The 22,100-nt window shown below is 43.2% G+C and overlaps 3 protein-coding genes and 1 non-coding gene across 6 annotated transcripts in view; 2 read left to right on the forward strand and 2 right to left on the reverse strand.

Moving 5' to 3' along the window:
- The first annotated feature begins 553 nt into the window (after nt 1-553).
- On the forward strand, nt 554-12,308 carry DIPK1A (divergent protein kinase domain 1A). Of its 2 annotated transcripts, none has more exons than XM_058029966.1 (5): nt 554-632; nt 6,915-7,049; nt 7,323-7,430; nt 8,105-8,281; nt 9,226-12,308. In XM_058029966.1, the coding sequence occupies exons 1-5, from the start codon at nt 579-581 to the stop codon at nt 10,036-10,038; spliced, it is 1,287 nt and encodes a 428-aa protein (XP_057885949.1). In that variant the 5' UTR covers nt 554-578; the 3' UTR covers nt 10,039-12,308. The 2 variants fall into 2 exon arrangements, with proteins under 2 accessions (XP_057885949.1, XP_057885950.1); XM_058029967.1 differs by lacking the exon at nt 554-632 and adding an exon at nt 1,669-1,724.
- An 863-nt stretch (nt 12,309-13,171) lies between these two features.
- RPL5 (ribosomal protein L5) lies at nt 13,172-19,464 on the reverse strand. 2 transcript variants are annotated; one of them, XM_058029969.1, is made up of 8 exons: nt 19,356-19,464; nt 18,746-18,815; nt 18,534-18,649; nt 16,963-17,097; nt 16,204-16,406; nt 15,167-15,344; nt 13,950-14,038; nt 13,172-13,332 (listed from the first exon to the last, which is right to left on the reverse strand). In XM_058029969.1, the coding sequence occupies exons 1-8, from the start codon at nt 19,356-19,358 to the stop codon at nt 13,233-13,235; spliced, it is 894 nt and encodes a 297-aa protein (XP_057885952.1). In that variant the 5' UTR covers nt 19,359-19,464; the 3' UTR covers nt 13,172-13,232. The 2 variants fall into 2 exon arrangements, with proteins under 2 accessions (XP_057885952.1, XP_057885951.1); XM_058029968.1 differs by lacking the exon at nt 19,356-19,464 and having other exon boundaries at nt 18,746-18,866.
- LOC131087243 (small nucleolar RNA SNORD21) lies at nt 15,493-15,589 on the reverse strand. The gene has a single exon (XR_009114856.1). It is a non-coding gene; the product is annotated as a small nucleolar RNA SNORD21 (small nucleolar RNA).
- A 2,590-nt stretch (nt 19,465-22,054) lies between the features above and the next one.
- EVI5 (ecotropic viral integration site 5) overlaps nt 22,055-22,100 on the forward strand; it is a 72,522-nt gene continuing 72,476 nt past the window's right edge. The window contains exon 1 of the mRNA XM_058029962.1: nt 22,055-22,072. The gene's annotated coding sequence lies outside the window, so the exon portion shown is untranslated. The remainder of the gene's footprint in view (nt 22,073-22,100) is intronic.

Genomic DNA, 22,100 nt, shown 5'->3' on the forward strand with positions numbered 1-22,100 from the left:
GCCCCTTCCTTATTCTGGAGGAACTACTCCTTTTTTGGGGTTTTGCGGGTCGTTTTTGTGTGTTAGGGTTTTTTTTTAAGGACGGAAGAAGCCTGCAGGTGGTTTTAATACCCTACCCAGTAAATGACGGGAGCCTGTTCGCAATCAACGACACGCGTTATTTATTAACTGACTTCTCCCTAATTGTCCCCAGACGGCCCCGAGCACTTTCTGGCAGACACGAGGGAAGCTCGGGGGTGGCTGTGGGCTCCACGGGCTCCGGGCGGCCCTGGAGGGGAAAGGGACGGGGACAGCCCCGGGGGCTCGGGGCGGGCGGGGCTCGCCTCGCCGCCTCAGCCCCGCCTCGCTCCCTCGCGGCTGCCGCGTTCGCACCTTCGGCGCGGCGTGAGCGGTGGCAGAGGCGGCAGCCGCCCGCCCTGCCCGCTGACAGCCGCCGTCTCTCGGCGGCCCCGGTGCCCGAGGCGGCTCTTCCCCGCCGAGCCGAGCGGAGCGGGCGGCGCGGCTGCGGCGGCAGGCGGGGGAGCGCTGCTCACCGCTCCGCCTCCGACCGCCGCCCGCTGCGGGGATGTGTGATTGCCATGGCGAGGCGGCTCTTCCCGGGGGCCTGGCTGAGGAAGCCCCATTCCGCGCAGGTAGGCCGGCGAGGGGCCGGGGCCGGCGCCCGTCCCTCCCCGCAAAGTTCCCTCCTGAGCGGGCGCCCCCCGCAGGGCTCTCGCCGCTTCCCCCGGCCCGGCCCGGCGCGGCCGCCGCTCCCCTCCCGCCGGCGCCTGGCGGCTGCCGGGGCTCGGCTGCGCCGCGCTGCCGCTCGGCCGGCGGGAGGCGGCGGCGCCGGGCACGGCCGGCCGGGTCGGGGCACGGGAACAGGTGGCGGCGGCCTCGGCGCCGCGGTGCCTCTCGCCGCCCGCCCGCCGGTCGGATCGGGCCTCTCCCGCCGCCTCCGGGCGCAGCGCGCTCCGCGGAGCGGCCGGCGCAGGACCTGTTACGCGGCGGGCGGCCCGCGGCTGCCCGGGCTCACGGCACGGCCGGCGGGGCAGCGACACCTGCGGCACTGCCGCGGCCCGCGAGCCCCGAGCTGCGCTCCGCGCCCCTGCTTTACACCTACCGCCCGTGCTGCGGGATCCATCCTGTCGGCGCACGGACCACAGCCTGCAGGAGCAACTCGTGCCCTTTTTTGCGTGTCTTCTAAAAATTTAATATCGGGCACTTTTCTACTGCTGCTCCATGCATGTCCTTAAATGCTCATAGACACACTTCTGTGTTTCTATATGCAGGTACATGTTTGCATTACTTCAGTTAGCAGAGTAAGGATGTTTTGGTTGGAAGTGCTGTGGCTGTTGTGTCGTAGGAAGTTCTGCCGTGAAATGTTAGTCGGTCATGACGTTGTGGTATCTTGATGGTTTATACACTGGGTTTCCCTTTATCAGCTGGGTTGTATTTTAACTAGATTGTAATTAAGGTGAGCATTTGTTGAGTTTGAGGAGCTAAATAATGTTTACTTTTCTTATATATTCTGTTTATGTTTTTGTCATCTGTTGATATGCTTAGTGATCATGGGATTAAAAAATTTTAAACTTCACATTGGTGCATTTTAAGATCTTGAAAAAAATTTGGAAAAGTTCTAGATGAGGAGAAATTAGTTCTCTTTCTGGAAGTACCTGGACTGGGGTGTAATGTTTAAAGAGAAGAATACAGATCTAATTTTACCCTCTTCAGTGGGTAAAATGGTATGTATCTGCAACTCTGGGTCCATATCACTCGGGTTTTAAACCAAAAAAGATTACTCTAGATCTATTTATTGAAGTAGACACTTGTACAGTATCTTAATTCCCATAGCATAAAGCCTTCAATACAAATAAAAATGAATTAATAATCTATATGCTACCTTTCAAATGAGGAGTCTCCAAATTGTTTGCCTCCTTTGCCTTGATAGTCTCTTTCTTATCATCATATGGTGATGTCTGATAATATTCTTCTCTACTCTTCTCAAAATTTAATTTAAGGCCTTCCAAGCAAAATACGTTCTTTTAAAATCTGCTAAGAAACAAGAAGACCACAAAATTACTTATTAGAAAATATAGTTAAGAAGTTAAATGTTTGTTTCTATTGCAGATTAAAAAAAATATATCTGGTTGTGCTTTCTTATACTGAGAGCTGATTTTGCATGTTCTACGGACTTGTTTTAGGAGAACTAATAGTGGCTTTGTGACCTTAAACATATTTTTCTGTGTTAGTGAATGTATGTTGATATTTGATGCATCCATAGAACAGCAGCAACTATCAATATATTGGCTTTTCTTGTCACTGCATGTTACTGTTGGTACATGACAAATGTAGTTGTGATTTACTGATTGCTGAGCACTTCATTGAGATTTGTCTCCAAAGAAGCCAAAGCTCTCTAAGTAAGGGGTAGACCTAACTCACTGAGGGCTGGGAGCAAGGTGGAAAGACTTGTGCAATGTTTCTATGTGCAATGCAGCATTTCAAGTAGCACACCAGGGGAGATGTTTGTACAGTGGAAGGTTATCACTGAGTGAATTCCAGCCTTTGCTGGCTGGTGTTCCAGACTTCTTGAACATTATGTTGTGAAATGAATTGCCAGAACATCAGCTTCTGTCAGTAAGAACTTAATACTTGTTCCAGCTTTTCTGCCCTAATGGGAGCAGGATGTTATGAGCTGGTTGCAACAGATATTCTTTGGCAAATGTTCTCTTGCTCCATGCATGCTTTAGCTTTTGTGCAGAATGCAAGACCCATAGGTAATCAGTTGATGATCTTTGACCCTAATAAAGATGTCCTGCCATGTGTCAGCTCATGCAAAAGGAGCAGGGCACACACTCTTAGCTATCTTAGCCCAAAACTTAGTGTTAGGTCCTCCCTGAGTAAATGTTAAAGTCCTGTCACTACAAAGAATAGTAAGTCAAAAGTACAAAGCTTTGCCATTGCTTAGACTGCAAATCATGTAATAATAGAAAACAAAACAAAAATACCCTCAAACCTGAAAAACTTTTAAACACTGCTAAAGACCACAAAAACAATTTAATTGTATTTATAGGATTTTTACAGTTAGGTGATTAACACTGGGATTTTGTTTGACAAGGAGAGTTAGTGTCCCAGATTTAAGGGACATTGTCCTGAAGTTCTTTTCAGATAGCTGTAGTTACCAATTGTATTGTGAGGCTGAGGACTAACCAGCAGGATTCCTTATGACAAAAATCATGTCAAGAGCACCTGCATGTGTGGAAGTTTGGCTTTATAGATTCTGGATCAAGTTTACAGCCTCTTTAAAGGTGCCTCATGGACTTCACTAGTGTACAAGAGACTGTCTTTGAAGGGCCAAAGAATAAGCAAGTTTAAAGCCCCACATAGAAGAAATTTCCTAAATAATCTCTTTGCTCTAAGATTTTAATCCCTTCTGCTCTGTTTAACCTTTAAAGGAGAGATGTCCCATTTTCCATCTTGGTCATTATTCTATTTCAAAAGATACCTCAGCTCTGTTTCCTCACTTTGGTTACTCAGGATACAAAATAACTCAAGACACTGGCATAATCATAAGCACGCACTGTGTGCTTTTAAATATTTTCGTGGCATCCTAAACAGTGTGGGCTAATGCTCTCAGACATCGTGTCAGCCTACCTGAAATGCCTCCTGTGAGAGACAAATCAACCTGAACAGAGAACAAAATAGAATTTCTAACATGATTGGCCTACTTTTTTTCATCTGTCCTTTCCTATTGCAAGCATGTAAGACAAATGGAGTGAACAACTCTGATTTGGAGATTACTACACTATGGTTATGTGTAATACTTTCCAGAACTAAGCTCTCTGTACTATTAAACACAAAGAAACACTTTCACACTCTTTAACCATAAAAGTGTTTTAAATAAAAAGTACACTCACCAAAAATCTGTCAAGTTATGTTGCATGTTGATTCACTACTCTCCATATGCTTTGGAGTGCATCCAGGCTTGAGTTTTGCCAGAAGTGGTTTTCCAGTTCTATTTCAGGGGATGAATGTCTAATTATTATTCAGTGCATATGACTTAGCAGAATATACAAGTGATGGAAGAAGTTGAATCTGTAACATCAAGCATTGCAAGTGATTCCCTCATTCTTGCGTTCCCTGGCTCATGTTTAAGTCTTGATGGAAGAGTAGAGTTGAAAAAAGAAACTGTTTCCTTGTTTTGAACACTTTCTTCCTTTTTTTTGATAATTTTGGAACTCTGTCATTCTGTTGCCCCAAAAATGTTCTTATGACAAGTTTCCTGTCAGTTTGTCACAGTTTCAAATGGAGTCCATCTATATGTGTTGTTCCCTAAATGCTGTCTGGAACTTCCTGCTCAGAAACGTTCCAGTGCTCTGCAGAGCAGAGTAAGTCCCTGTGCTCAGGGGCCAGAGCAGCTCAGTGAAGCCCTGTGCCCTCATTGGGACAGTGTGCCTGTGCCAGGGGAAGGGAGCCACGTGTGTCAATGCTCACAGACCTGTTCTGGGGAGAACATGAACAATTGGTAGGGGAATGCATGGGAAGAAATCAAATTATCATGCCTTTTGCTGAACTTGATGAGGAAGTCCTTATAAGAGAAGTAATTCCCTTTGAAGCAGAGTGGAACCTTGGTTGTCTGTAAGCAGAGGGATGCTGTTGTCCATGCTCTGAACTGGCTGGGCAGTTTCTGCAAGTCAAAAGCTGCATGACTCCATTGGCACAGTGCTGAGCTCAAAATAAACCTAGCTTCTCTGGAACTTCCTGCCAAATACATGAGGTAGTCAGATGGCATTTGGGGAGGATTTTCAGTCTCAAGTACATTCTCTTTAAGCCTAAGGAGAAGGACAATATATTCAGTATCCATACTGGGAGAATGGTCAATATTCTGCAGTGGTCCTGAGGCCTGCAGGCTGCTGCTGGTCTCTGAGGTTGTACTAAATGGATACAATAGTACAAAATGTCATTAAACAGCACTTTGGTTTAAAATGTATTATAAAAGTTCATGGAAGGATTCAGCAAGAAACACTGAGGAATGAAGAGGGTTTGTTGTCCCAGAAGCTTTGGTTCCCAAGCAGTTTTTACACATGAAACAGCTTTCCCTAAATTTGTCTGTTTTATTTCTGTTGATCTTCCTCAAATTTTACCAGTAGTTTTTTATGCTTTATGTTCTGCTACATAACAGAGTTATTAGAAATAGCTTTAAAAAACCCCAAACTTATGAAACTTGTCTCTAAAAAAATCACTGGAATAAAAAGTTAATTGTAGCTCTCTCCTTTTTTAAGCAGGTAGTTTTAAGATTGTCAAGTGAGTGTGTGTGAAGGCGTGAAGGAATAGGGATGCACAGCTGATGCATGTGGCACAGCTTTATGGATTGGAATCACCTTTGGGTCTTTTGAAATGGACTTTTCTGGATTTTTGTTTCCAAGAGAAAGGGTATAATGCATGCTGGTTGGTTGTTATATTTTAATAAATACTAATAAATTACTGCGGTCTTTGTGGTTAAATAAAATTGCTTATTTGCATTTGCTGCAGTTCTGTGTAAGTGTGTGATGGCAAAACTGATCATGATTACTACCTTTCTTGGAACCTTTTCCAAACATATGGAATAACTTCTCCATGATACACAGTCAAGTTAGGACCTGTCAATTTGCAAAAGAGATGAGATCACGGGGAGGTGTGTTATGGAGGCCTACAAAAGCATGTCAGATGGAGACGGAGTGGATAGAGATTGTTCACTCTTCTCTTCCAATAGATGAACTAAGGGGTCTCAAACAAAGTTAATATGAATCAGACTGCAGCAAAATAAAGTCCAGTTCCTGACTGTGGTAGTGAATAGTAGACCTGTGATTTAATTGTTAAGTTTGTTGTGGATGCTTATGTGGATTTTTAAGGGAATCTGGGTAAATTAGTGAAAGATTTGAGATTTACTAAATATAGAGTATTACATCTGGCTTAGCAAGTTCTTCTAGAGGAAACTGGGAGTACACTTAGTGTATATAATATATGTTACCAGTCTTCAATAGCATCTTTTTATAGCTATTGCTGAAGATCAGGATACTCATAGAAATGGATCTTGTATTGACCAAATACAGCTGCTCTCATCCACTTCCTTATATCTTGCTGCTAAAGCTGATCCTGATCTTCTAATTAGTTTCTGATCCTGATGTGAATACGAAAATCATCCTGTTAGCACACCAGACTCTGAGGAGGAGGAAAAAAAAAAAAAGGAAAAGATCAAAACATCCCTCCTACTTTGTAAGACGCTTAGCTCTCCCTCAATTCTTAATTTATAAATAGTTTTTCCTTCTGCCCCTGTGAAAACTCTATTTGTGAGGCCACAGAAACAACAGGAAAATTGTGCATACAATTTCCCACAGTTGTGGGAAGGTGAGGCTACTATAGAAGAATTTTATTTGCATAATTAATGGTGTCATTTCAAGGAAGGAGTGGGAGACTTTAGCATATGGAACCTGACCCTGATATCCCTTCTGCTCATTGTATCTGTATCTTGCATATTTACACATTAACACAGATTATTTTTTTACCAAATTCCTGGTCTGTTGGATTTGATTTACCATGAGTGGAACATAGGTAACTGGTCTTAGAGAAAAATGCACTTAATTGAGCTCTGAGATTTAATGATTTTGATCAAATTGGTTCCTGCAGTCTGGCTTGCCCTGTGAGGGTCTAATACCTTTTCTTCTATTTATTTATATCTCAATTTTCCTTCCACTTACATACATGAAACTGACCTCCCCTGTCAGTTTTGCTCACTGAAGGAAGCAAATGTTCCATATAATGTAGTCTGCTTATTTTATCACTGTGGAAGGCAAATTCCTTAGAGATGAAATAGTAAATGATTTCTAGTAAATGAAATAGTAAATGTCCTGCTGCTCAGTGAATTACAAACAATATTTTCTGTTTGTGTGCTCTAGGTCCGTCTGTCGTACGTGCGGATCAAGTATCTCTTCATCTCCTGGCTGGTGGTGTTTGTTGGCAGCTGGATTATGTATGTTCAGTACTCCACCTACACAGAACTCTGCAGAGGCCATGACTGCAGGAAAATAATAGTAAGTGTATTTAGTATAGCTTTCTCAAGTGTTTGACTAATTCAGTCTGTGCCACATGTGATTTAATTAAATTCTCATATTCCATCATGCTGATCTAAGATTACAGCTTCAGTTACAAACAAAACCAGTTGTGTCTCTTAACAATATTTTAGCATACGGTTATTAACATTTTTTCTTAGGTTTTTCTTTCAAGACTCAGGTGTTGGAAGAGATACAGTTATTGCCTCCTTTCCTAGGCAATTTGTTAAATATTTTTCTCCCTGTTTGTTTCAGTGTGACAAATACAAGACTGGTGTTATTGATGGATCAGCATGTAGCAGTCTTTGTGCTAAAGAAACATTGTATTTTGGAAAATGTTTGTCAACAAAGCCCAATAACCAGGTAAGGCTTTACTCATCCAATCTAGTTTTATTATTTCCCACTGAAATGTCATTGTCTAGAACATCAGGTAGACCTTAGTGTCAGCAAGTTGAATCTGTTTATTAAACAGATTATTTCCAATCCTTCTTGCTGTGACAGGCAGAGTATGTGTGCGTGTGTGTGTATATATATACCTTTGTATAGGTGTGTATATATATATACACATATATACACACACCTATACAAAGATACACTGTACTACAAATCAAAATACGTAATATGCACCTATATACACTAATAGAGATTATTCCTGCATGTAGAGGGGTATATGATTATTTTATACTACATGAACATATACAATACATCCTAAATCCTGCCACAGTTTGCCAGACTGTGCACACTTTGTACATCATACTGCCTTCTCTGCTATCCTGCATCCCCAGTAGGAGCAGCAGCCTCGTTACAAGCTATGCAAAGGTGGCAGTGATGCCAGGCTGTTGTTTGGGGAGCTGTCTGTGTTCTGACAGGGCAGTGGCTCCTGCAGCAGTGGCTGTCTGTTCAAATTGCCACATCCATTGTCTGCACACAGGATTCAGTTCCTGATCTGTGCTGATTCTTAAAGCAATGGTTGGAGGACAGGTGGTCTTCAGATGAACTTCTACAGTGTTTACCTTTCCCCCTCTTTTTCTGCATAGATCTATTTAGGAATCTGGGGAAATCTGCAAAGTGTTATAAAATGTCAGATGGAGGAAGCTGCTCAACTTGATTTTGGTACTGACCCAGAACCAAGGAAGGAAATAGTCCTATTTGATAAACCAACAAGAGGAACCACTGTTGAGAAATTCAAAGAAATGGTATATGGTCTTTTTAAAGTAAGTATATTCTTATTTAGTCTATTTTGACAGAATGGCTTGTTTTCTTGAAGCTGGAGAAAATACCCTGTTGTATGAGCCTTTTTCAAGGGTATGCTAGAAAAATAATCAGCACAAAAATAGTTTTTCCCAGAGGTGATTTGAAGTTTGAAGTAACTAATTATCAGCGCTTTTTCCTTATTCTTTAAATGATGGAAGCAGGCATTCATCTTGTATGTCTATAGATTTTGCTAGTATTGGTATAGAGAACATGATGTAAGGCTGATGTCAGTTGTCATGCATTGCAACAGCTTTGTCTCCAACAGTGGTGAGCAGCAGGTGTGTTAGGCTAGTTTTAAGGAAAATTTGGAAAAGGTTGATCTGCCTAGCTGAAAATGAAACAGTTCTTATTCCAGCAATGGCTTTTTTTCTCTGTAGTCCTACAATGGAGGTGATTACATCAAATAACAAAACTAAGCATTTCAGCGTAATTATGGGATTTGTACTCAGTTTTGTCTTGGTACCCTTAGTAACTGGACCAAATGTAATTCATAACATTATTCCTCTACATTTCTAAGGTCTAATCAGCTGCAAACTAAACCTGATCCAAACTTTTGAATTCTTCATACTTTTTCTTAGAGAACATTGAAAAAGCTACTTGATACAATTTTTCTAAAGCCTGATCTGATCAAGAACAATGATTGAATTGTAATATTTGCATTTTGAAGTGCAAAGAAAGGTAGTTCTCTCAGAAGATTATATGCTCAGTGCCTATGAAAGCAGAACAAAAAGGAAGCTCTGCAGGCAGCTGATGGCAGGTCCTGTTACATCCATAACCAATGAAAACTACAACATAGCCAGTTTTTCCTATTATTCATAGAAGGAGAGTAACAGAGGCAGAGTGACAGATGGATTGGGAGTAGTTAATGAAATCATACTAAATCTTTTTCATTTGTTGCTTTCAGGCAAAACTGGGTGAACAAGGGAATCTTTCAGAACTGGTTAATCTCATCCTGTCTTTCGCGGATGGAAACAAAGATGGAAGAGTCTCTTTGCCAGAGGCAAAATCTGCATGGGCACTCCTGCAGCTGGAAGAGTTTCTGTTAATGGTCATCTTGCAGGATAAAGAACATACTCCCAAGCTGATGGGTTTTTGTGGGGATCTCTATGTGACCGAAAGAGTTGAATATACCTCTCTCTATGGAATCAGCCTTCCATGGATCATAGAACTTCTCATTCCCTCCGGCTTCAGAAGAAGCATGGACCAGTGGTTCACTCCATCATGGCCAAGAAAGGCAAAAATAGCTATAGGGCTTTTAGAATTTGTGGAAGATATTTTCCACGGACCTTACGGAAACTTTCTTATGTGTGATACAAGTGCCAAAAACTTGGGATATAATGATAAATATGATTTGAAAATGATGGACATGAGAAAAATAGTGCCAGAAATTAATTTGAAGGAAATAATTAAAGATCGTCAGTGCGACTCAGATTTGGACTGCGTTTATGGTACAGACTGTAGAACATTATGTGACCAAAGCAAAATGAGATGTACCACTGAAGTAATTCAGCCAAACTTAGCAAAAGCTTGTCAGCTCCTTAAAGACTATCTGCTTCGTGGTGCTCCTTCTGATATCCATGAAGAACTAGAGAAACAACTGTACTTGTGCATTGCCCTTAAAGTCACAGCAAATCAGATGGAAATGGAGCATTCTTTAATACTCAATAACTTAAAAACTTTACTGTGGAAGAAAATTTCTCATACAAATGATTCGTAGCTTCTTCACCAGCAGAAGAGAATATTGATGCCTGCCACTAGAGGTGGCCCAAGACATTTGATAAAAACAATCTGCACCTTTTTAAAAAGATATTTCTTTACTCAGATTTTATTAATGGTTCTTTCAGTCCTGCCCTTCAGCCAGTAACTCAGGACAGGGCTTGTCTAAGAATGAACACGCCACTGAATGACCCGGTGGAGGCCAGAAGGCTGCCTGCTGTTCAGTGCTGTGTTACAGAAACAAGAACTCTGCATGCTTGACTGTTCTGTGCACTTTGTCAGATCTTGAACAGGATGAAAGTGTTCACTGTGCCACCACATCAGCTGAGGCAACATCTTCCATTTCTGTGAAAATCATTGCCCACTTGTGAAATACCTGCAGAGGATTTCTTTCCTAAGTAGTTTTATGAAGAATCACCACTACTGCAAATAATGTGTCCAAGTCCAAGCTGCTGTTATGAATAAACTGAACTGTGAGATTGAAGTTTACTAATACCTTGGCATGGCAGAATTTGCACATTAAATAATTTTTAACTATGGAAAATTAGAATTTTATTCTAGAATGGATAGGTTGTAATATGAGACAAATCAGATTCTGTTTACACATTGTTACCTCATGCTTACATCTTGAATGTTTAAGTAATTCAACATTTTTAATTAAGTCATTGTATGGTGAGCCCTGTGGGAGCCAACAGTTTTAGAGTACTATTTCTTTAAGTCATTTATATGGTTTAGCAGCAATACCAGCCTCTGTTTGAAAACTTCAGTGGAAACCTCTAACCCAAATTAAGCTGTAGCAAACAGTGAAAAGCAAGGACTTTGTGGACTAAGCTATAGTATGAAAACTGAATTTTTAAAAATACTGAATAGCAGACATGTCCAACTAGTTAAAAAAGAAAGTTTGCATAGTGCAGGAATCTGCTGTATGACATGAGAAACAATCAATAGTTGTGGATAGTCTTGTCTTTAATGCTCCCTCCACATTTAGCTACAGACCTGTACTTCAGTCTTCTTAACTACTGCAGGAAAAATGTAAGCAAGAGCTAGACCTGAATTTTAGGACAGAAGCTGGATTGTTCAGGATTGTGCAATATTGCTCAAATGGGAGCCTATGAGCTATTTTCCAGCTCATTCCTAGCTGTTACTGAGTGAGCTACAGTGTGATACTATTCCTTTTTTCTAGTAGCATCTATGAGTCACTGTTAAGGCTCAAGTCATGAGTAAATAAACATCACCTGATCCTGGCACGCCACAAAGCATGACCACTCTACCACCTTAAATCTTCACCCTTGTATTTTTCAGATTTACATCTGTATTCATAATTATGCAGAATTGGATGTCCATAATGCACCTGAATATAGGCCAATACTTACCTATTGTATGTTTAATTTTTAAATGCTTTAGGTATAAAGTTGTTCAATCTTTATGATTTTAATGGCAGTCATCTGTATACTTCTGAATCCCGGACCCTTAATTCATTTTCAGCAGAGGTAAGAACAAGTTTTAAGTATTTGAAAGGTTAACTGCTGTAGGGATCCTGTCTTAAATGCATTCCTAGAATGATGATACTGAAGTACAGGACCACAATAAAGTAATTTGTCCATACCAGATGTAATAATATGCAGCTTGGGTTAAAATTGTTTTGTGAACATCAGTCTTTTAATTTAAGAAATACTGTGCTCATGCTAATTATTGTCTTGAACTTGCTAACGTGCTCCAACTATGAACTAAAAAGTATTCATAACCAGCAATGCACTAAAAGTGTAAAGTGGTCATGTTCTTGTGGAGAAATCTAACAGTGACTGCTACTTGGGCAGATATTTAAAATACCCAACATCACTGGGTATCTTAACTGGAGAATATGTTTAATAGTGCAGTTTTGTTGTACACAATCTTCATCTTTATTACTGTTGCATAAAGTTGAAGCTTTCATTGGGAAAAAAACCCCACACTTTTGTTTACAATAAATCACAGGCCTCTTTTTTTTCAATAGCAGTATTTACACCAACTACCAGTACCTTACAGCAAAACATTCCTCCATATAGCCTGCTTTACTGGTGTTTAAACTGTGCAAACAGTTTGTCTGAGTCTAGTGTAAACCTACTGGCACACAGAAGTGCCAGTGAAACAGAGGAGGCAAAGGAGCAGGGCAGGACAAAACTGGTGGGGAACACTTCTCTTCCAGGTGGCTCAGCCTGCAGAGGGAAACACAGATTGGGCTCTGGGAGGGAGCCACCCTTTGGGATAAGGAGATGAAAGCTGCTGAGTGGTGAGGTGGAGGGACACAGAGAGGGGAGGCAGGAGAAGACTGAGGAATTCCACACTGGCATCAGGGAGGGCAGGAGTGTGAGGATATAAAAGCCATGGGGTGCTCCTCAGAGGAACCATCTCCAGTTGTTCCTGCACCATGAATAAACTGCCTTGTGGGACCAGATTTTCTATGCTCTGCTAAGGGAACCCTAGGGGTGAACTGGAAGGGAACATGGTCTGGTGAGTGTGTGGGGAGTCAAGGGGAAAGGCTCTGGTGTCTGAGTCTCATAATGTTTCCTTAACAAGGCTTCTGTACTTACTCCTGTATATGCAATTTGAAGTGAATTCTCTTATGTCTCTTATCAACTAAATCATGTGGAGTATTCAGCTCAAGACAGTACCTGATTCAGTAGCAGCCAAGGCTTGGAGGTGGCAAGTGCCTGAAAGCCTAAGGTTACCTTTGGGCAGAGGCTTTAGAACCTACTGTGACTGCTCCTGGCCTTTTCCAAAGCTACATCCAGACTCTCCCCAAACAGGAAGTATGCTGAAAGAATTGTGAAATACAGGTACAGCCTTTAAAAAAAAAAACAAAACAAAACTTTCTCTAGTTAGAAGTAGCAAGCTCTTATACTTAGTTCTTGATACTAACCATGCTAAAAATTGATCAAATTTACTTCCTCATTCTTATAGAAGTAATTCTGATGCAGCAGCCTTGGTCTTTGAAGTCTGTCACCTCTCTTCTCTGTGAAAACTCAATTCACACAGGACTTTGAGAGGGGAGAAAAAGAACTCTTTCAGGTATAGAATACCTAATAAAAAATAAAAAGAATAAAAATACTCTCTATTTTTCTAAACTATATAAATAAGGTGGTCTTACGCAGTTGCTTCCTCAATAAATTTATTGCCTCTTTTTCCAAAGCTTCACAGAAAACTGTGGAAGTTGTCTTAGCTCTCCGTTCTGCGCTCCTGGGCCCTGAGGAAGCTGGCCTTCTTCTGAGCAACGCGGTCTTTCTTCTGGGCAAGAGACATCTTGGGACAGTTCCACCTGTAAGGGAAGCACAGTGAGCAGTAGATCCAAAGCTAAAAAGTAGCAGTGCCACACAACTGTGATTAAGAGTGCAACGAGAATATAGTCCCACTTCTGTAACATGCTTTATTTCCTCATAATGATCTAAAGCTGTAGCTAAAACACCACAAAAAGCATGCTGGACAGTTCCAATTTCTCTAGAGGTAAACTCTGTATTCTCTATGACTGAAGCATAGACATTATCAAGCCCAGTGCAACAGCTGTGTCTTGATTTCTTTTCCCACACACCCTTAAAAATCAAAATAGCTTGGTACTGAGAAAATAGTCAATGAGCTCTCAGCTGAAGAGAAGCAGCTTCCCCACTGAAAACATTGGGACCTGAAGGTACACACTGTTCCAGCTATTCAAGCCACAAACACTCTTCACTTTGATTTTTTAAATAGTTAAGAGCTCTTGAATTTTATATTCCTGCTGCTAAATTTAACTCTGAAGTTATACAGAACTGTTTGTATCTTAATCTGGTCCAGAACACAGAACTAATGACAGAACTGCAAAACTATATTACTAGTTTCACTGTAACTAAGGTATGTCCAACAGAGAAGTCACACAGATGTTAGAAAGAATGAGAATTTTACCTCTTTTTCTTGACGTCCCTCTTGGGTTTCTTTTCATGGACTGGATTATCCCGTATAGCAGCATGGGCTTTTTTATACATTTCTTCCATCTTGGGAAAAGAAGAAAAAAATTAAATTTAGCATAGTGGTCCAGTTGTAGGTTTATCAGAAATCCAGGATCCCTGTGCCTGCATTGTCCCCAGGCATGCAGTAATGCTGCTCTATCCCAAAGGCAACTCTGGCTCCATAATGGCACAAATTTTAAGAATATCTTTGCTGGTGGTTAATTAAGACCACTAGATCTCAGCTGTGAAAAACTTTTTAGATGTGCAAAGAGGAAGTGTCTATATAGTGACCTAAATCCTAGGCTCACTTTGTTTGAATGCAAGCTATAACTACTATTTGTTTAGAAAGCAGATGAAGTTGGCATTTACATTACTTTCTTTTTATAATTTGTTAGAAAAAACCTAGCAACTAGTTAAATTTATCAAAACCCCAAAACCCCATGGAAATGAAGGGATAAGAGAATGAAGTTTGCTGTAGCCTAAAAAGGGGATTATGAGGGAGCTATGTTTTAAAGCTGCAAGATCACTTACTAGGCGAACCAAGCAAGAATATTAGAGGCAGCAGGACAAGCCATCTGGAAGGAGTTTAATACTTGGAAAAGCTAGAAGAACCACCTCTGCATTCCTACCCATCTTCTAGTATTTGATTAACTAAAATGTGAAGCAGTACTAAAATAAAGTGTTTTACAGTCTAGACCTCCATGAAATGGTACCTTGGGCTCTCTCTATTCTCCTGGAATAGGCAAACTCCCTTCTAGGGGGTCACACAAACAGTACCACAGATGTGACCCACAACCACATGCTCACCCATGGTACAAGCACTACATCTGCAGAAATGATAGGCTGTGGGGCAGGATAAGGAAAGAGTAGAGAGTTTGTACAGAAACTTCTTATTTAGTTTTTTGGGAAGGGGGTGAAAGTGGTCCAGCAGAGATTTAGGTCAAGTCTGATTTATAGGCAGAATATAAAGTTTCAGGGCAGGCAAAAAGGTTCCACTTTCAGAAGTTCTACACTAATATTAGAGCCCTTAGTGAACGAAAAAATATTTTCTTTGCATGGGTAACATACAACATGAGTCACACAATGCAACACATCAGACGTATCTGCATTACTAGAGAAGTGCCTATCAGCTTCTCTATTTAAATTCCCGAGCTCCAGCTGGATGAACCTTACCCCATCAGGTGTTACATTGTTCTTTATGTACTGGGAGAACTGTTTCTTGTAGGCATCTTCATCCTCCTCCATCAGGTACCGCATGTAATCGGCCACGTTCTGGCCCATGATGTGCTTGCGGTGCACCTCAGCATTGAACTCTTTGCTCTCGGAGTCGTAGCCAGGGAAACGCTTGGTGCTGTCAAACAGCAGGGATGGTCACATTAAGGCTCTCTCTAATGCAGAGGCTAAGATGCACACTGAAATGACTCATACATCAGATTCTCCTACAGATAACTGAGGGATAGGACCCTCTTATAAAAATTGGATGTTTTAAATTAATCTCAGCTGCCATCAGTCCCGTCTTGAAACACTGCAGTACATCAGACACACGCTGTGGACCAACTACAGCGTGTTCAGTCACTGCAAGTATCATCACACAGCAGCCAACTCAAAACAACTGGACAATTAGCCAAGAATAGGACAGCATGGGAGAGGATAGGAAAACACACGAAAGATCTCAATAGTTTCTTACTCCACTGCTGCTACCAGAAAGCAGCACTCAGCTGTAATACCATTGTTAGGTAACAGTCAAAATATCCATGTGGAAATTCTAAATGAAGGTGGACTGCTCAGACTTACTGCTGTACTGACAACTGTAGCAAGTACCAGTGGGTTTGTACCTGGTAAGTATTTTTTTTGCAATGAAATTAACACCTACACAAAACTTGGTGAAGACTCACACCAAGCAAATACCCTTCTGAAGATCTGATAAGGGCATTCTCTTGATTTTTGGTAAAAGCAACAAGATAGTTCTTTAGTTACTACAGGTTTCGTAACATCTCGACAATTTTAAGATTCACAGCAGCACTATCAGAATTGCATTTGTAGATTAAAAAACCAACCTACAAAAAACCTTCAAACCCAGAATCTAATTACATAACTATTACTATGTCAGTACAAAATTATTCCAGCATAAATTGATTAGTCTAAGTAGACTCTCACATTCATAAGCATCTCAGGCTAACCACAAAGAAATTCTTTGTAACACACATTACCTATGAGGGATAGACAGCCCCCCATCCACTGCACCCTTCAGAGCACCAAAGACTTTGTTTCCAGTGGTAGTTCTGGCAAGACCTGCATCCAGGTAGCATGTAAAAGCACCAGGCTTGCCATCCACACTTTCCACATTGTATTCATCGCCAGTGACTTCAACTTGGCCTTCATAGATCTTATCAAGGCCAAATTTATTCAGAAGCTGTGAGGAAAGAAAGCACACTTTTGAAATTACCTCCATTTATTGATAATAATTTAGAATTACCATTACTTTAAAATGTGAATTTGCAGTAGAATCATGTCTTTAACAAATTTCTTTACAAAAAGTATATACCCAATAATAATAACAAAGATTCTTAACAACCACCACTGTAAGTGTGTCTGTTAAGTTCCAACCTTCTGTTCCTACAGGTACACCACTGAACACATTCATGAACCCCTGTGGAAAATGGATGGCTGCTGTTTACATATTTTTGAACTCTACAAGGTGCATTTCTTACATTTTTATCCTCCCTCCCTCCCTTTCTCCACCAAACTTAAGGGCTGAGGCATAAAAGTGGGCTGCTGGAGCTGAGACTGCATGCTGTCAGACCTCTCTCCCTGTGACTCGACAGGCACAAGACACATCAAATCCATGATGGTAAAGAGCGAAAGTTCTGATTTTGAGAGCCCCCAAGACTGGGTGGGCTGCCACAGCCGTGAGGGAAGGGTGTCCCCGCTCCCTGAGGAGCAGCAGCCCCAGGCGTGCCCGTACGTACCCTGCGTGCCAGGAGCAGGCCGGTGCAGTAGGCAGCAGCGTAGTTGGTCAGCCCCACCTTGACGCCGTACTTGGGCAGCTCGTGGGCGTAGGCAGCGCACACGATCATGTCCCCCTCGATTCTGGCATAGGCAATCTGCAACGCACAAACGTTAGGGCTCCCTGTTCCTCTTCTGATACCTACTCAAGCCATGCTGGGTCCGAGCGTGCAACAACTGCCAAGCTCTGCATGCAAGCTCAAGGAGTGTTGCTGCTTTGGTTTGTTGGGGGGTTGTTTGTTTGTTCTGCCCCTCCTGTCTCCCCCCGTTGTTTGTTTGTTTTTGCAAAAGGAGTCATCAACTTCTCAAGTAAAGACACAAAGAAATCAAACCTGTATTAGGCCAGCTAAAATGTTTGTCAGCAACAACTGGTTACTACCTTTCCACATAAATCAGGCCAGAAGCTGCCTATAATAGTAACCTTTCAAAGAATCACTATGAATGGGGATGAGTTCTGTCCCATTTTCCGATACATCTCAAAAAATACAAGCAGCACGTCAACACTGTTAGTAACTTTATGGAATGATTTGTTTAATCATGGTCTAAGACCATCATCATCCCAGGGTCTCCTGTGGGACAGCAGGACTATCAGACAGGTTTCTGCTGTTCCTTTCAGGTATAGAATCTTCTCCTTTTGACTCTCACACCTCCTCTCTACATCCAAATGTCATCCCATTTCTGCAGGATTCTGACATACTGGAAAAGACTTTCAGTCAGATGTAAGCCCCTGCAACCACTGATCTTCATTTTGAGTTTCAAAGATAAAATAACCTCATTAATGACTGAACTGTTCTCATCAGATGACTACTCTATGAAAAACCAAGTTAAACGTAGCTGCTTCCTTTTTGTGCTCAACAACAACTATTAATTATAAACCAGGCATTCCTAAGTTTTAAACTTAAAAATTAGTTAAAACAGTCTAAAAATTAAATAAAAGTGAGCCACAGTGAGGAACTGCATATGATGCTACACACAACCACAGCCTAATGAGCATGAAAAAGTGTTTGTTCTTTTTTACAAGCCTCCTTCAATCTCACAGGAAAGCCATCATAAAGCCTCAGAGCTTCATGTCAGTCACACAACATGGAAACAGAACTCTCAAAAGAGAACCCTTAGACACAGCACAAGTCAATGCAGGTTAACAGGTCACACTGTGAACTTGGTTGTTTTCAGCCAAGCAAAAAAGTCCTCTTTTTGAAGCCCTTTAAATATAGCAAAACCCCCCCCCAGAGACATCTTCCCTCTCCCAAAAATGTTCTACTTAGCCCAGAATCATTAAAGCAGTACAATCTTACACAACAAATAACCTCACAGCAAAAGTGCTAACACATGCGGAACTTCTTTTCTACAATGCACACGGTTTATTACTGAAGTTGTGATAACACTGAACACTGTCCTCCTCTAAGGAGCTGTTTTACAATGCAAACACCGCGCAGATCCGGCCTAAGAAACCCCAGGTGCTCCAAGCCTCCCTCTCTGTGCTGACCTCGCCCTGCAAGGCTGGCAGGTAAGCAGCAAACACGGCGGGCCTTACCTGGCAGATGATGTCTCTGTTGGTAACACGCACAATCATCCTGTATTTAGGAGTGTTGTACTTGTTTTTATCTTGAATAACCAAACGTTTCCGAGCATAGTAGTCAGTTTTTCCCTCTGAAAAACAACAGTTGCAGTGTGCAAAATGCATGCATAAACCAGGAATATTCACCGAGGACATTTAATTGTGTGTTACAGGCAATTTAATAATACCTCTCCTTCTCCTGAATTTCACTTGGTATCTCTTGAAGTACGCCTTATTCTTGACAACTTTCACAAACCCCTTGGATAAGAAACATAAACTATGTGTTATTAACATATAACCCTGTAAGCCAACACCATTCCAACTAAACGTGCCATGAAAATGGCCCGTCCGCACAGACAGGAGCAATGACCGCGCTCATTTCCTGTCACTCCCGCACAGCCGCGATTTCTCCGGCCCGTTCTGCCACAGAGCCGCTTCCCCCGCCGCCCCCCGCCCTCAGCCGCTCCGACACCCGCACGCCGGGGCCCGGCGCGGCTGCTGCAGGGCACCGGGGGCTGCATCAGCCCCGGCCCGGCGGCTCGGCCCCGACCCAGCCGCCGGTGGGACCCCGCAGCCCACGGGGACAGCGCAGCCGGTAACGGGGCCGGGCCGGGCCCCGCGGGAGCCCCTCAAACCGCCCGCGGCGCAGCCCTTTCAGAATGGCAGCCATTGCCACGCCGGCGCCGGGCGGCCGCCCCGAGGCCGCGACAATCGGGCTCCATCCGTGCGGACAGCGCGGCGCGGCGGCCGCGGAACGACGGACGCGATGCCGCCGACCCCCCCCGTGCCGGTACCGACCATCGTGCCAGGCACTGTCCGGTCCCTGAGGCCGGCGCCCGCTCCGCACAACGACTGCGCTCCGCAGCAAACGGGAAAAGGCCGCGCGCGCCGCGCAGCCGCAGCTCCTGCCCTGCCCGGCGGGGCGGGGCCGCGCGCGGCCCGTGCTGCCCCCTGCCGGCCCGGCGGACCGAGCACCGGCCGTGCGAGCAGCGCCGCCGGTATCAGCCAGAGATGGAGCACGGAGAAGGGGTCTTAAACAGAAAGCAATCCATGGATTTGATCCTTTAAAAAGTCACCATTTATGTATATGTTATAGGATTTTAATTGCCGTCATTTTCTAGGGAAAATTCTCACAACCAATCAAGCAGCAAGTAATTAATAACATCAAACCGAACAAAATCTCAATTCAATACTGTCCCTACAATAAATTATAGCTGCTTGGGATTATTGATATTTGATGCATTAAAGCAAGAATGTAGACTTGCACACACATATATTCACTGGATCAAACAGGTCAAATGGCATTAGGTTTCTTGACATTGGCAGGCAATAGTGAATCTTCATTCCTGATGCATTTGTCTGGTTATGCTCATTCATTTCACTAAAAATACAAACAATCCACTTAGCTAGTTACACATAAGCCAGTATTTAAAAAAAATACTTTGATATAAATAACCAAGAAAATTAAAGAAAAAAATAAATGTTTACTACATCAGACAAATACCAGCACGGTTCCTACTTGGTAGGGACCTGCCAGCTTCGGAAGTAATTTAACTGTCTGAAAGGATGCTGTAGCAAGATAGACATTTGCCTCTCCTCCCTGGCAACCAGTGACACGAGAACATAGCCTTGAGCTGTGCCAGGGGAGGTTCAGATTGAACATCAGAAGGAATTTTTTTGCTGAAAAGGTGGTTAGGCTTTGAAAGTGGCTGCCCAGGGAGGTGGCACAGTCACGACCCCTGGAGGAACTCAAGAAATGACTGGATGTGGCACTTAGTGCCTTGGCCTCACTGGCAAGGTGGTGTTCAAAGGATGGACTTAATGATCTTGGAGATCTTTTCAACCTAATTGGAAAATGATTCTGTGATCTAAGAATGAATTTTAGAAAGTTCAGAATTCTATGTGCTTTTCAATTTGTACAGAAAGTATCTCTAGCAGAGCACTTTTTTTTTTTTCCTCCTCTCTGGCATATAAATCCATAGTCTTCAAAAAGTCTGCTGCTACTACTGGGCAATTACCTCCATGATGCCTCACAGACAATGGTATCATAAGCAAGACTTGTTAGTTTTTGTTAAACAAGGAAAAACAAAATCAATTTCTTGTTTTTCTCTGTAAAAAGGTTTTTTACTCCTCAAATAGCTCGCCATGGCAAAAGTCAGCCTGTTAACCTGACACACCCACATGCTTTCTTGCTCATTGCCACCCTGCAAGATGGAGACCCCAGCTGGGTTTATTAGCCCCACCCCAGCATCTCTTATAAATTCAGGGTGAAGGGATCTTCTGTTTTTTTTTTCCCTCTGGCTTTTAGTGGCAATGTTTGTTGGAAGGGTGACTGCTATTCATACACACCCTGAACACGTTAAGGTAAAAGCTAGTATTTTCAATGCTTTAATGAAGTACCTTTTATTCATGTCACGTTGATAGGGGGAAAAGCATTCCTTTAATGCTATTTCTCAATTTCTCTTGTATGTGGTATTTTGACTTAGGTGTGTTCTGGAGAGCAAGGGATCAAGCAGGGGCTTTAGAGCAGTGACAAGTACTTATAAGTCTCTTGGACTGGTAAAACTGATGCTTGAGCATCTCCTGCAAGCAGGAGAAACGCTCTCCCTGTTTGTCAGCAGAGGACTCAAGGCAGTAAGGCTGTTGTCTGTGACTGGGCTGACCCTTGTGGTCACTTGTAGTAATTGTTTCGGATCTTTTTTGCTGTTCTTGCAGGAGTGACAGCCTTATTTCAATGAAAAAAGTTTGGCTGAAGGCCTGGCGAAAGCCTAATATTGCTATTGCTGCATACTTTTTTTTCAAAGAATGTATTTCTGCATACTTGGCTATGAAGTAGTGTTGTAGAGTACAGTATGTATTCTGATAGTGTTGGAATTACTTTCATAAATATTTTTAAATTAAAATTATTTATTAAAGATCTTGTTAGAATTCTTCCAAATGAAAATTTCTGTATGGTTTAGTCTAGGAGTCTCTACTCACTGTAGAATGACAATGGCGAATGGGCTCATTATTAGACGGGGAGCTGCTCCGGGCAGACAGTGTCTCAACTGTTTGTGTAACCTAATCGGCATCTGGCTGAAACGTGTCAGACAAATGAGCCTAGGGACGGGCCCGTGTAGCCCGAGGCGGCGGCGCTCCCGGAGAGCGCGTTACCGTGCGCAGCTCCTAGCGCAGAGCCGGCGTTACGGAGATGCCCGGGCAGACACTCTGACCGCACCAAACCCGAGCAGGGGCCTCGCCTCGTGCGGCGGCGGCGCCGCGGAGGCTCCGAGCCGCTGCCGTGCGGAGCGAGTGCGGGCGGCGGGGACGCCGCGACCCGGGGCGGGCCGGGGCTCGGCTCAGGGCCGGGGCCGTGCGGAGGCGGCGGCGGTGACACAGCGGGCGACCCGCACGAGGGCAGCACGCGAGCGACCCGCACGCTGCGCAGCCGGCTCGCCGCCCGGCCTTCCAGCGTACGGCACCGGGAGCCCCGAGACCCGCAGGGAGAGCCGTGACACCGTCCGGGAGCAGCGCCGGTGGGTTCCCGCCGTTGGACCCGCGGGC

This window comes from Melospiza georgiana, chromosome 9 (genome assembly GCF_028018845.1).
Source record: "Melospiza georgiana isolate bMelGeo1 chromosome 9, bMelGeo1.pri, whole genome shotgun sequence".
NCBI lineage: Eukaryota > Metazoa > Chordata > Aves > Passeriformes > Passerellidae > Melospiza > Melospiza georgiana.